This window comes from Fistularia commersonii, chromosome 10 (genome assembly GCF_037954325.1).
Source record: "Fistularia commersonii isolate RoL2024-O1a breed Wild chromosome 10, RoL_Fcom_v1.0, whole genome shotgun sequence".
NCBI lineage: Eukaryota > Metazoa > Chordata > Actinopteri > Syngnathiformes > Fistulariidae > Fistularia > Fistularia commersonii.
The window spans coordinates 12,569,391-12,583,259 of record NC_141293.1 but is presented as its reverse complement, the minus strand read 5'-3'; the positions used below and the strand labels follow the sequence as shown (position 1 = coordinate 12,583,259).

Sequence of the window (13,869 nt, the reverse complement as noted above, 5' to 3'; positions counted from 1 at the left end):
CTGCATTCGTTAAAGATTAATTAAGTGAAGTTGTTGAATTGTTGTTCATGAGCTCGTTTTAAAAGGTTAGCTATGGAATTACAAACCGATATTACAACATCATTGGAAACGCAGTTTAATTATTTAGAAATGCACTGGTGATTGCATTAATACATGCATAAAAACAGCGGAATAATGCAACCAGGCCCCCCTTTGTGACATCACATTTACCCCTTGTTATAGGGGAAAAATACAGTTTGTTAAAGATACGCAATTACAGCAATGCTGCATGATTTTCATAGTGCCTCGGAGGAGGAAATTCTTAGGGTTGATACAAAACTTCCTGTCAACATGACCGGTGAAATGCAAATATGGCATCAGTACAAACACTTCTGTGAGATCAGCAGCTCCTTCAATTGTAAGCCTTATTCAGTGTCTCTGGACTGATATCATTTGAAAATATAGAAGAGCTACATGGCTAAATCGCTAAGTCGCCATTGTAGTAGCGGAAGGCTAAACCAGATGCTAGCAGCAGAAGCCTTTTGTGCTCTCATGGACCGACGACTGAGGAAGCCACATCTGGAAGTCCATCTCCGGACTTCTCGTCGGGATGAAACGAACGTCCGATTTTGGCTTTCCGTCGCTAATTTTCAAGCCGACGAATTTCAGCGAGCCGCTCTCGCACTTGCATCAGCAGAGGCTGTTGCCCTTCAGCGAAAATACATCAAGCTGATTTAATATCACAATTTCTTAAACCCCGGTTATCCAAAATATTCAAAGGCGTGATATGATCTGGAACCGTAGCTGTTCACCCGACCAAGGAATTACTTGATGTTTGGATGTTAATCAGTGTTTTGAAACAGCAGGGGGGCCAACCAGGCAGTTAAAATGTGCAGCGGAGCGCCTGTGAACACGACGCCATGTTGACTGAGGAAATCTCCTGTCAGCCGGATCGGCCCAGATCAAAGATGGGACTCATCAGAGGCAATCATTGTCGGCAAGACGCCCCGATGTTCCGTCGGGATTTTTTTTTTTTTTTTCCCCAAAACTCGCGACACCCCCGTTCGTGCCGTATAGCCTCCTGGAATAGCCCCCCCCATCCACTCACATCAGCTGATAAAATAATCAATTACCTACGGGGTTAGTGCGAGGTGAAATGTCAAGTGCCCTAATTAGTTTCATTTCCTAGCTCTCGTCGCGTCAATAGCCTTCGGATAACATACCGATAGCACAGTCTCTGTTGGTTAATTGGTGTTTTCCTCTCTTTCGGGCACATCGGTCGCCCCGACCAGGCCGGGTCGCTTTATACGGCGTGAGCGAAGTTTGCGGTTAAGATAAAAAGAATAAATAAAGAATGAACTTCTCCCTATTCAATCCATAACGGGTTGCAGTTGTAAGGTGAAGAACTAAAACCAGGCAGCGTGTAGATCCTGTTTGGGTCTACTTGTGAAGTTTTATTTCCGGTAATTCTTCCTTGTCCTTCTCGACACTGACGAGTATATTAATATCGGCTAATGTCCGGCGAAGCCAGATTTTGAAGTTGAGTTTGTACGGCGTTCTCAGATTTACAGCCAAACTTGTTGATGTAGATTGACCAAGACCGAATTTTTCGAGCCAATACCGATGATTATATATGAGGGTGAAAGTAATCGGAGTCAATCCTCTCTCATTTATTATGAATATAGGTTCCTCTACTTTTAAAATGTAAAATAATTCAATCTGCAAAAATCAGAAATTTGCGTTGAAGTGAACGTTTACATATGCGATATTTGAAAGACTGCAGTTGAACTCTAAGAGGATGTTTGTTAAAAACACAGCAAAGTGAGGTTGAAAATTCAATGTTTGCAATTTGGCTATTTAACATTGGTTAAATCGTTGTTTTTTTTTTTTACCTCCAATCAAATACCAACTTTAACTGTTTTACGAAGGACGAAAATGGTCTCCGTAGTAACGGGCGGCAAATCACAAACAAACAGGATAATGCGACGGAACTAGTGGAGAACATTAAAGTTTCATCTGAGAAAGCGTCGGGGTTTTAATAACCGAGGACAAGTAAAGACGAAACGCACCAAATAACCCTCTTCTCTAAAGACTCCTTGTCCTTAAAAGCTTTGAAAAACTGATCCCAAACAGAAGTGACAATGCTCTGCAGGGATTTTTTCAAAACCAATACAGAATGCGTGCGCGATTAGCTCTTCACTTCGCCGGCCTTGTAGTAAGCAAAGGATAAAGGGAATCGTTTGTTTACGCATAAATAGGTTTTATTGATGTTTCAGACACTACCTGCTGGCCGCCAATACATTTTGATAAATGCCAGTGATTACCCAGGGTCCCATTAATTGGCTTTCAGACACATCCCTTTGATCGACTATAATCTGCACCGCGTACGTTGTATTTACATCCTCTGCCGGCCCCCCCGCCGAAGTTTATTGACGGTGACACATTGTAGCGCTCGCGTTATCTGCCGCTGTCGCTTTCCGACAAATTGCACATTCAATCGCTGTTAGAAATACCTGTGTTTTCACTATTGGCCCTAATGAGACGATTCATCCTGAAATTTAAAAAGAAATAAAATAACCGTGCTGTTTGTCGACAGACCCTCAAACCGTCTAACCGAATCTGCTCCCCGCAGTACGGGGAGTATCCGGGAAATTGGGAGGGGGACAGACATTACAAATGTTTTCAGTTATTTGTTTTCTTTGTTTCCCGCTGTCTCGTCTGGCGCTTTGAACGCTACGGCAATTTCCCGGCTCCGTTGTTTTTCACGACAAGCAGAGCATCTAAACCCAACCTTGAGTTTCCCAGCTGCCCATCGGCGGTCCGGCAACGAGCGGTTGCCGGTTATGACATCACTGCGTTGACCCTGAGCCGCAGCGTTGCCTTCGGGATCCATGTCTGAAACAACGATTGCCATCTTTTTTCCTTCCAGCTTCTCCCTTAAAGGGTCGAACGCCTCCTTTTCTCTCATAACAACTAACCTCTTGTCCTCTTTCAGTCCATGCACATGGTTACCATCATAGTTTGGATTTAAGCAGTCTAAGCAGTGATATTGGTTAATCTGCCATAACAGTCACAAGTAGAAGGTTGAATTAGCAAGGAAAAAAAAAAAAAAAAAACAACCAATGACATGTTTAGTAAATCTTTGAGTGAATGATTATATTGCTGAGCTGCATAAAAAGACACGGCGATAAAATGAGGCGCAAATATGTGTGCAAATGATTTTATTATTTCCACAAATCAGGGAAATGCACAACGGAGAAAAAATAAAATGAAAATAAAAACTGGAAACCAGAGTAAATCATAACAAAAGCTAGCATTGATATCAGTACTTTTGTTTGCTCGATATCCTTTTTGTCATTTATCCATGCACTGTGCCAGGCAAACAATCAACGCATTAGTATCTAGTATCTACTTTTTGTCTGTATTCTGCTACATTTGAGGAAACAGGGGATGATGTAGAAAAACAATCTTCGACCATCTAATTTCCCGGTGACACATAGAAAACAAACCGCTGTAATCTGATAATTTTTTTTTTTGTCGACGGCGTAAAGGCAGTCAGCAGAGCAAATGTCCGCCGACACAATAGACGGCTATTACCTCCGTGTATCCCTTGAAAAATACGTCGCTTGATTTTGATTTGGCCGAGGAGTCCGTTTAAAACACGCTTACTACTTCTGATAAAAAATAGACTGCCTTTTCCGAGGCTTTTTGAGACGCTTCAAGCTTTTAAGAGCAGATGCATTAATAAATGCCGAGATTTCGGCTTTCGCGGCGCATAAGGCTTTTTCCGCCTCGTAATTTAGTCCCATTTGTTGTTACAAAGTTAATTACAGGATTGCGGCTAATTCCACTTTTCAATCACACCACAGCTTGCGCAATTATACGATGATTTATTTTCAAATTGACCGGAAACAATCGTCCTTTGTGCGGCGCCTAGATCCCCGGCCCCAACCCACCCTTCTCTGCAGCATCACTACTCTGCGTCCGTCCCTCCCCGCTGGTTGTTAGCTCAGAAGCTAATGTGTGCCGTTCGTGTGTTAATATCCATATTGCTGGTATGTGTGCAGGTCCGTGGGGAAGGTGCATGGGCAGCGAATGTGGTCCCGGCGGCAGCCAGAGCCGGGCCGTCTGGTGCGCCCACGTGGACGGCTGGACCACGCTCTACACCAACTGCTACCACGTCCAGCGTCCGTCCAACCAGAGGAACTGTTTCCGGGTGTGCGACTGGCACAAGGACCTTTACGACTGGAAGCTGGGCGCCTGGAATGTGTGCGTGCCGGTGCTGGCGAGGACCTTCGGGGCGCCGCAGCCGTCCTCGTGCAGCGGCGGCGAGGAGGGCATTCAGACACGGGAGGTGGGCTGCGTGCTCAAGTCGGACGGCTCTCTGGCCGACGACGCCATCTGTGAATACTTTGAGCCCAAGCCGCGTCTCGAGCAGGCCTGCTTGATCCCCTGCCCCCAGGACTGCGTCGTTTCCGAGTATTCGCCGTGGACATCCTGCTCCAAAACGTGCGGGACGGGCCTCCGGAACAGGATCCGCAGCGTCCTGGTCCCCCCGCTTTTTGGCGGAGCCTCTTGCCCGAACCTGACGGAGTTCCAGTCTTGCAAACCTGGAGCGTGCAAAGGTCCGGAGGGCATGTACAGCCTGAGGGTCGGACCCTGGACCCCTTGCGCCCTTCCGCAAGCCCGTACCGCACGCCAAGCCAAACGCAGGAAAGGCAAAGGTCAGGGGCTCAGGGATAGATCAGGGGTCAAAGACCCCGAGACCAGAGAGCTCATCCAGAAGAAACGGACGAGGAACCGCCTGAACCGACAAGAGAGCCCCTTCTGGGACATCCAGGTGGGCCACCAGACTCGGGACGTGACCTGCATACACAGGAACGGCAGCGCTGTGGGACGCAAGTGAGTAAAGGCACTTTTTCATTACCCTAAAAAAAACACAAGACGTTTCCAGAGATGTTCCGCTTTGAAAATGACAGCGACATATTAAGGCGGTCGCTATTGAGTTTGGGATGTTGTCGATCTCAACGGCAGCATGTTGATTTCTGATGACTAATAAGGCATAAGGATTGTTTTCATTAGCTGTCCTCCCATACTACTCAGTTGCTGCGTTAATTCTGTGGCTCTCGGGAAAAGCACTGTGACCCTTCATTATTTTCACCGTTATTACAGTAGAGCCTTGACTCAACTTACGGATTTTCTGAATACAAGCAGTCGTTTTTTTGTTTTTTTTTTTGCAATACGATCAGAAATCTGAATTAGGAGCGAGCGGTATGAGCGTTTGACATCGACGTGGGCGCCGCTGTCCGTGATGTTGTTAGCTGCTCACCGCTAGGTAGCTCAGAGAAATAGTGGAAAAACATGAGCGAGGTCCCGCTCGTCGGTGGACTCATCGGTGAAGAGACGGAGAACTTGCTGCCGGTGAGATACGGTGACGGAGAGCATCGTCCGGGAGAAGGCAGGAAACTTTTCTGGGGATTTGACGCAACAGGCGGTGGGAACGTCAATGGCTAAGGTGTCTGAAGAGTCATCCAAAGCCAGTAGGGGGGGACAGTTTGATGATTTTAAAATGAGGAGCTGCATTCGCTCTGTTGCTAAATTCATTTTGGCCATTAAATGTCGAAATTTAGCAACACATTGTAGCATTGAGCATGTAGTCAGTAAGTGAAGTTTAGCGATAAAGCAACAAATGAAAAACTTCCGCGACTGCTAGCATCTTCATCTGATCTTCCAGGTAAATAGACTGAATGAAACAAGTTTATTTGTTTCCATTCTCTTTTCGTACGTATTACGTGTAAAAACATGAAACAAAGCCCGGAACAGATTAATAGCATTTCAATTCATTTCAATGAAGAAATTGAATTTGATATAAGAGCAAATCGACGGCGCTCGGTCAAGGAACCGATTAAATGTCTAAGTCAAGGTATAACTGTAGTATCCTTTTAGCACCCTGTGTTTATACAAGCTCGAACGTAATTCATTGTGATTATTATCCAGATCGTTCCCTTTCTGATGGAATAAACTACAGAATGCTTGGCGCGGTATGAGTCAAAGCACACCTGCACGATCTGTTGCCAAAGACCTGGACTGCAGAAAGCAGAATCTTCCAGCCCGTTTCTGTTTACCTGCCTTGATATGAAAATTAGAATCTCAATTCGAATTGATTTTTCCTTGATCCAGCGGAAGCCCACCATTTGATGGGATGTGAAAAAAGTGAACACAGTAAAGGAGGTAATTGCTCAGCGTGCTTTCGGTGATCCCCGTCCGGCTTACATGCAGAGCGGAGCACCTCGAGTGCCTCGCTTCCATTTATAGAGCGGCCGAAGCTCGCTGGGACCTGACCTCCGACCCGGACGTTCGCATCGCTGCGAGTGTCAAAGTCACACGCTCCGACTGAAAATTGGATTGGCTCTTGCCTCCGTCTTGTCCTCTTCCTCCCTTCCCCTGACATCTGTATCAAATAAGAATTTTGGTTTCATTCCTCGAGGCGTCAGCATCGCGGCTGACGGGAGGTAATGGCGTGGAGAAAACGCAGGAATTATCATGATGTCGTTTTTAAAAGCGTAAAAATGGTGCAAAATGTTGCATCATTGGTTTGACAGGTTGTAACAATTTAAGATCATTTCAAGTTTCCTCATCTTTCCTTTTTTGCAGAGTTTTGCCAAATTCTTGCAAATTTTCAGATCATTTTTTTTATTTTTTTTTTATTATTTTGCCTATTACTTTACAGCAATGACTTCCAATAGATTTTTTCAAAATTTCAACTAAACGGCAGGTTTGTTTTTGTCTCGCATATAAGGAACAAGCATGAATACACATATTTAGACTTATTTCCGAATCATTATACTTAATTAAAATGGCGTTATGCATGGTAAAAGGCCTTGCAACCATTAGCCTTTAAGATTTGATTGAAATCCAATGATCGGGACGGCCCAAGGGGCTTCAGAAGCACGATTTGCATGGGAGCTGACGCTCACAGTGGTCATTCTTCGGCGTCTCTCCTGTAAGTTTCGATGTCAGCAGTGTTTCCGGCCAGCTCTGGATCAGGCCCTAACTCAATTTGTAGGCCGTACAGGAAGAGCAAGACTGATGCAATCGCAGCTGAAATATCTTTTATTTGATACGTGAGGACAGTTATTCTAATATCTGCGTGTGCGGCAGGCCCGTCTGTCGGATTCGTCTGGCCACGAGATAATTATGATGAAGAGTTCTAATAGCTTTATGCGCAGAGGATCCTCCGGGCGTCTTTTGGCACAAATGATCGGATATCTCGTCCCAATCATGACAAAGAATGTGTTTTGGTTAAAAAAAAAACCTCATGATCACCTCTTTAACATGATGTCAAAGGCCTGGTGTATTTTGACCCTTTTTAGAGCTGAAATTAGATTTTTGATCAGATGAAATTTTTCTTTTTTTTTATTACGGTGTAGCGCATTGGAATTAGCGGGCGTAGCTCCCCTGTTCGCCTCGCAGTTGGAAGAAATTGCATTAAGCTGTATTTTAATCTTCACAAAAGTGCTGTTATTGTGCCGGCATAGCATGGTTAGTTATTAACTACATTCACACTTTAGGAATTTCTCGCAGTTTCTACAACCTTTTCAGGACCTCAGGGTCCTTTTATGGTTTCATCGGAACTCATATGATGTAGGTGGTTGGTGATTGGTGGAACTCACAAGCGACCAAATGGACAGAAGCTTCGAGAAATGGGCTGAGAAAGAGGTCAAAGCTCTTCCGACCCGCTACGCTGCTGCGGGTTTGGAGAAGATCATCATATTTTGGGCAAAATAAGTCCAGACCTAGAGAACAGCGGGGTTCTTCACACAACGAAGCAGTGGGGTAGAAGATACAAACACTTCTGCTCACGTGAGAGTCCATAAGTTGTTTGTTCTTACCATGCAGAACATCATCGCAACGGCAGCTTCCACCGCCGTGTCGTCCTTCTCTTCTTCACGGCGGTTTGTTTTCGGGCGTTGTGCTGAAGGCGCATGCGGCACCAGCCCCTGCCGTGGTCCCTCGCCGCCTCTGCACCAAAAACAAAAAAGTTCCCCCGGACGAGGATAGTTCTTGGATCTTTTCTGTCCGAAAGCGGCCCGAGCTGTGCTGACCTCGCACCTGGAGAAGATACAAATACTGTTATTTCAGGATAACGATTATAGCACCATGAGTCAGAGTGTTTATGCCGTTATTGACCGGCTGATCTTTCACCTGTTGCCTGAGCGCCAGCATGCAGCTGGAGCCGCATACATTTATACTGGAGTCGGTGCTGATTCGGGCAAATATAAAGACGTGATGGACATTCTACTTGTACTCTGCAGGAATCTGTCCGCCCATCGCCATTGTCTTGACAATTACAACGGCACTTCAGCCTACAGACTTAATTCCTCATTTGACTTCTTTCATAGCCGGTTTGACTCTTTGCATTGAAATGATTTAAAATCCCATTGGTCCCAAAATATCCTTTTTTTTATAACATAGTCACTCCTTTGTGCTTCGGGATTGTACAGATGGTAGACTTAGCCATGTTGTCATGCTCGGCGAGATCTGTAACACCAACGCCGCTCTCGCGTTTAGCTTTTATTTCCCTCTTCAAATGGACCGTAACAAACGTAGGCTTCTAAACACCACTATTCGTATTATTTTCACTATCTTGGGAGTCAGGGTGATGCCTAATTTATTTCAAGAAAAGCACAAAAACGTGTATTAAGAGAACGCAACAAGCGTAGACCACTGCCGCTACGCTACAATGTCACGCGGCGGAAATCCTGTGTATTTGTTTGGCTTATTGGCCGGCGGAGTCATACTTTATTTGAAAACATTGTCGGTGATTAGCGGCGTTCGCAGGCGGAGGTTCCGCTGTACTTGAGGTTATTCATGAAATCGATGTTGACAGGTTGCGACGTGGACGCGGTGGAAGACTGTTTTGAGCCGATGTTGAAATTATGTTGGATTTCAGTTGAACACTGGATTTGAAGATGAGCCGGATTAACTTTTCCAGCTAAATTATGCAGTATTCACCAGAGATTATGTCTTTCTGAGGCTAAATCAACTCCAGGTGTACCTTTTCTCATTTGACAGAATCGGCTCTGGTGCAGCAATTATACGCTCTTTCAACAAAATCACAGTTTTATTTCCAGATGTCTGTATTTGTTCCAGAAATCCAGTGTTTCTGGCACCAGCGTGTTCTGAAATGAGTCGCCAACCTTTGCCGCTATATTTGCCAGGACTGATTTATTTTTAAACACCCACGGAATAATTACTGTAATGAATTTTTAAACACGCCGTATAAGAAATGGAAAGGTTACTTTCCTAATTATCCAGAAATAGTTTTCATTTTCAAAAACAAAAGAAGCGAACATAACTGAATTTTAGGGATTTGGTCTTCCGCTTCCGTTCCTTGTCCGGAGAAGCTCTGCCAGAACAAAAAGGGCGCCGTTTACAACCTTTAACCATGAAAACAGAGAAGGCTATTAAATCTTAGCGCTGATGGAGATCAATAACAGAAAATTCAAAATGGTCTTAACCAGTTTTAACAGCCAGGAATCAAACCGCCAACCTTCCGACTGGAAGAACTGATCTGCAACAATCGCGCTTTAGCCGACGGAACGTCTCGCGTGACGTTCAGAAGCAGCCGGCGTTCTGATCCGAAAGCTCGGCCTCGGCGTTTCCCCGCAAAGGAAAGGTGTTCAACAAATAAAATGAGCTAAAACCAGACGCGCGTGGCCGATGGAGTGTCACATATTTGACTTCCAAAAGGTCTGATCAGAGAAACGGGCGCAGAAAGGCAACTCATTCATGGATATGTTAGATGACTCGGATCTGCTGTGTCTTTTTAAGTTCCTCGACTGTCATGCACTTTGAATGACACCGCCGCTCGCTCCGCAAGGTCCCTGTCATCTCCAGGAAAAAAAAAAAAAAAACAACAAAAACCTATGGCGTCGTCGGCCGAGCTACCGTTCTCACCGTGCGTCCGCCACATGTCATCGTAGCCTTAGACTTGATCAGTTATGTACTAAATCTATTCATTAATGCTTTGTTGGCGCCGAGCACTCAGCAGTGACTGGGATCAAATATTTCAAAAGGAACTGTGAAAACAACTCCCAAGCCCTTAGGACCATAAATATTAATCCTTGACTTGTTTATTTCACATTCTAAAATATTCATACTTGTTTTTTTTTTTTTTTTTTCCCCACTTTCGTAGAAGTGGAACAAACTTCCCGGCGAAGCCGCGACCCAATCACTTCCGTGCAAGATGCTCTCTGAACATCTTGCTCACTTCATTTCTAATTTCGTTTGATGAACATCTGTCATTGGGCTTTTAGGTTTTCCCGCACAGCGCAGATACACATCGCTCCGATCCGCGCTCGCAGCTTCGTGACCCTTTCCGACTTTCCGCCGAGCCTGAGTACATCGCGGCACGTGACGCCGTTCCATATCGCTTTGCGGCACAAAAAGCTCCTCTCAGAGTAGCTTTTGCGCAAATCTAAAAAATAAAAGTGTTCCCTCAATCACTTGACCCACATAGAAACACATTTTACTCCTTTTCAGCGGCGCGCTGATATGATGAATGCACTTCAAGTGCTGTGTGTGTGTGTGTGTGTGTGTGTGAGCGCCTAAACAAGGCCACTTTCCAAATGGTTTTCTGTATAAAAGCCTTTGGAGTCCATTGGAAAACCACCGTAAAATTTGGGGAAGCGGGAAAAAAGACGAGGAAATGCCTCCATCCATTTGACAACGCCGTCTGGGAAGACAGAGCAACACAGCAGCTCGGATAATGTCAAAGACCGAAATCTCCATGACAACTTAAATTAAATGTCATAGGTTATGGCAAATCGTGATTGTCCGGCATGAGCGGATAAAAGTCGGGGGATATACAGGACTGTCTCAGAAAATTTGAATATTGTGATAAAGTTCTTTATTTTCTGTAATGCAATTACAAAAACAAAAATGTCATACATTCTGGTCTTATTACAAATCAACTGAAATATTGCAAGCCGTTTATTATTTTAATATTACTGATTATGGCTTCCATCTTAAGAAAACTCAAAAGTCCTATATCAAAATATTAGAATATCATGAAAAGGTAATTTTTTTTTTTTTTTTGATTGCATTACAGAAGATAAAGAACTTTATCACAATATTCTAATTTTCTGAGATAGTCCGGTATAATTTTTAATTTTAATTTTTTCTCATTAAAAGCGCTTGGAAAAATGAGGCTTGTTTTGGGAAACTTGATTCCACCTGCATCGATCTCCTTGGCCTGAACCTCCGAGCTCAGGTTCAGACTCTGAGAAAAAAAGCGCGTGAGAAAAGGTTTTGTTTTCCATCCCCAGGGCGACCAGCTTCCCCAAAAATATCATCTGCAAGTATCACTGGGAAAACCACGTGTGTGTGTGTGTGTGTGTAGCGATGCAGGCTCTCAGGGCCACCGTACCACAGGCTTTAAAGCAAACACGCTTCAGACACCGTCTTACTTATTTAAATAGGGAATGACTGCGTCCTCATTCTGTCTGAGTGACAGAGATGAAGAAATAATGACTTCTTTCGTGACTTTGAAATCGCCGCGGCCAAACGGAAACCCAAAGCAACCCCAGTGGTGAAAATGGGTCAGCGGTCGCATTACGGCCCATCTTTAAAAAAAAAAAAAAAAACATCAGCTTTGCCGCCTCGCAGCCACCGGTTCAATTCTTCATTGTTTCCCCGCTGATGAAAAAAAAAATTGAAAAAAAAAATATTTAAAAGAAAACAAGTTGGCGAGCGGAGTGTGTTTGGCAGAAAAACAAAAAAGTGTGATTTTTCACGGTTGCACTTCAAAGGCTGCGGAGGTGTTTTAATCTGCAAAGTCACCCGAGTCAGGGGATGAAGAAGTAGAAGAAGAAGAAGAAGGAGAAAATGCTCATCTCATACTCCACTCGTACATTTCCTCATTTAATACCGAAATTCTAAGATGCTGGAGGTGAATTGTGGTGGCAACGTCTAAATGAGAGGTTTCTAAATGAAGCAGAGCTGTAATTAGCACTAATAGCTCGTCAGCTGCGCGGCCCTGGGGGGATAGACATCCAGACTGAGTAGCAGAAAGCAGTCGGCTTTAGTTAGAACAAATTTCTAATGATTCGGTCGGGCCCTAAAGAGGTTGGGTTATTCATTAAATCTAAATGCTATTTAGATGATCAAAAGATGTGTGTGAACTGTTGATCCGAGGTTGTTTTGGTTGTTTTAACGTTCAGGACTTAAAGAAACACGCGCCACAACACCGCTCCCCTCCAGACGCCGGGCGGTCCGTGCAGCGCGTATGCTAATGAGAGGCTAATGGCAAAAAGCGTCAGCAGTCAAGGGCGAAGACTTGAAAGTTGGACTTGCACCCCGGTGACAAGACGCATTTCCGCCGGTCCGAGGCGTTCAAAGGGTCGGTAACCTGAGGCTGTGAGGCGACGATGCCCGCTGGTTTCCAAACTGCACTGAAACTTGAAGCTTTATTTTCCAAATTTTATCTACTATAAAATGATACTTGCTTATTTTGAAAGGTCATTTTGCAATGGTTTAATAAAAAGGCACCGTAGCGCTATATGAAATAATGGATCTATTTGAATCAAATAATCAAAGGTCTTTTATACCTTCGTTTTCCATTTTTTTTTCTGGAACTTACTTTTTTTTTAGAAATTGAAATCAAGCTATATATCCAAAATACACTGCTCAAAAAAATAAAGGGAACACTTAAAAAACACATCCTAGATCTAAATGAATGAAATATTCTTATGAAATACTTTGCTCTTTACACAGTTGAATGTGCTGACAACAAAATCACACAAAAATTATCAATGGAAATCAATTGTATCAACCCATGGAGGTCTGGATTAGGAATCACACTCAAAATTAAAGTGTAAAAACAAACTCCAGGCTGATCCAACTTTGATGTAATGTCCTTAAAACAAGTCAAAATGAATCTGTGTTGCTTCCTGAGTGGACACTATGATTTCACAGAAGTGTGATTGACTTGGAGTTACATTGTCTCCTTCAAGTGTTTCCTTTATTTTTTTGAGCGGTATATATATAATTTTTGTACCTAAATTTTTTTGGGGGTGTCTGGAAATTGCTATTTATTCTTTAATTTTGTAAATTTTATTTTTAAAACTTGATTTATTTTGAGAAATTCTATCAATGTGTTTACAGATATATCACAAAAAAATATATACATTTTTATTCCCCTATTTCAATTTTCTTGTTTTTGGAGATTGCAGTTTCTTCCTTTATTTTGTAAATTCTTTCAATGTATATTAAGAAATTGAATTTATCTCTTTAAAGATATAGTCCAAAAAATATAGCATTTCTATCCCTCCATTTGAATTTTTTTATGTTTCTTGAAATTGCTATTTATTCAATTTTTTAATTTTTTTGAAATACATTTCCTTTTAGAAAGGGAATCAATTTCTTTTTTGCAATTTATCACAAGGTTCCAAAGTAAAGAGACATAAAACTGCTACAAATATAAGCCAATCAGATCTCAAAATGTCCAAAATGGCCTGAAAATTTCAAAAACATTGAGAATATATCTGAAATCTGCAATGACGGATTCAAAAATGGAATGATCAGTCTGTCAATCAAGGAGACAGACTGAGTCTGTTAATAAAATATGAATAAATCAAAAAGCAAAAGGGGCTCCTGTCATTTCCCCCCGCGGGTGAAGCACGATCTGTGACCGGCTGATGCCAGAGGATAACAAAGGGATCAACCGCTCTGCAAAATATTTGTCTAGTTTCAAGTCAAAGCATCTCATTACCTCTTATATAAGACTGAATCATTCAACAAGGAGCATCTCGCTAGGATTAAGGCGCTTGTCTTTAAACCAATATAATCCTATTTCAAGAAATCTTGGTTGGAAGTCAATTCGCTCCC

General features: G+C 43.2%; 1 protein-coding gene across 1 annotated transcript in view; it reads left to right on the top strand.

Moving 5' to 3' along the window:
- The first annotated feature begins 4,036 nt into the window (after positions 1–4,036).
- The window catches only part of thsd7ab (thrombospondin, type I, domain containing 7Ab), a 146,983-nt gene continuing 137,150 nt past the window's right edge, over positions 4,037–13,869 (top strand). Inside the window, exon 1 of the mRNA XM_086154429.1 lies at positions 4,037–4,881. Coding sequence (XP_086010555.1) covers positions 4,037–4,881 — 845 coding nt within the window. The remainder of the gene's footprint in view (positions 4,882–13,869) is intronic.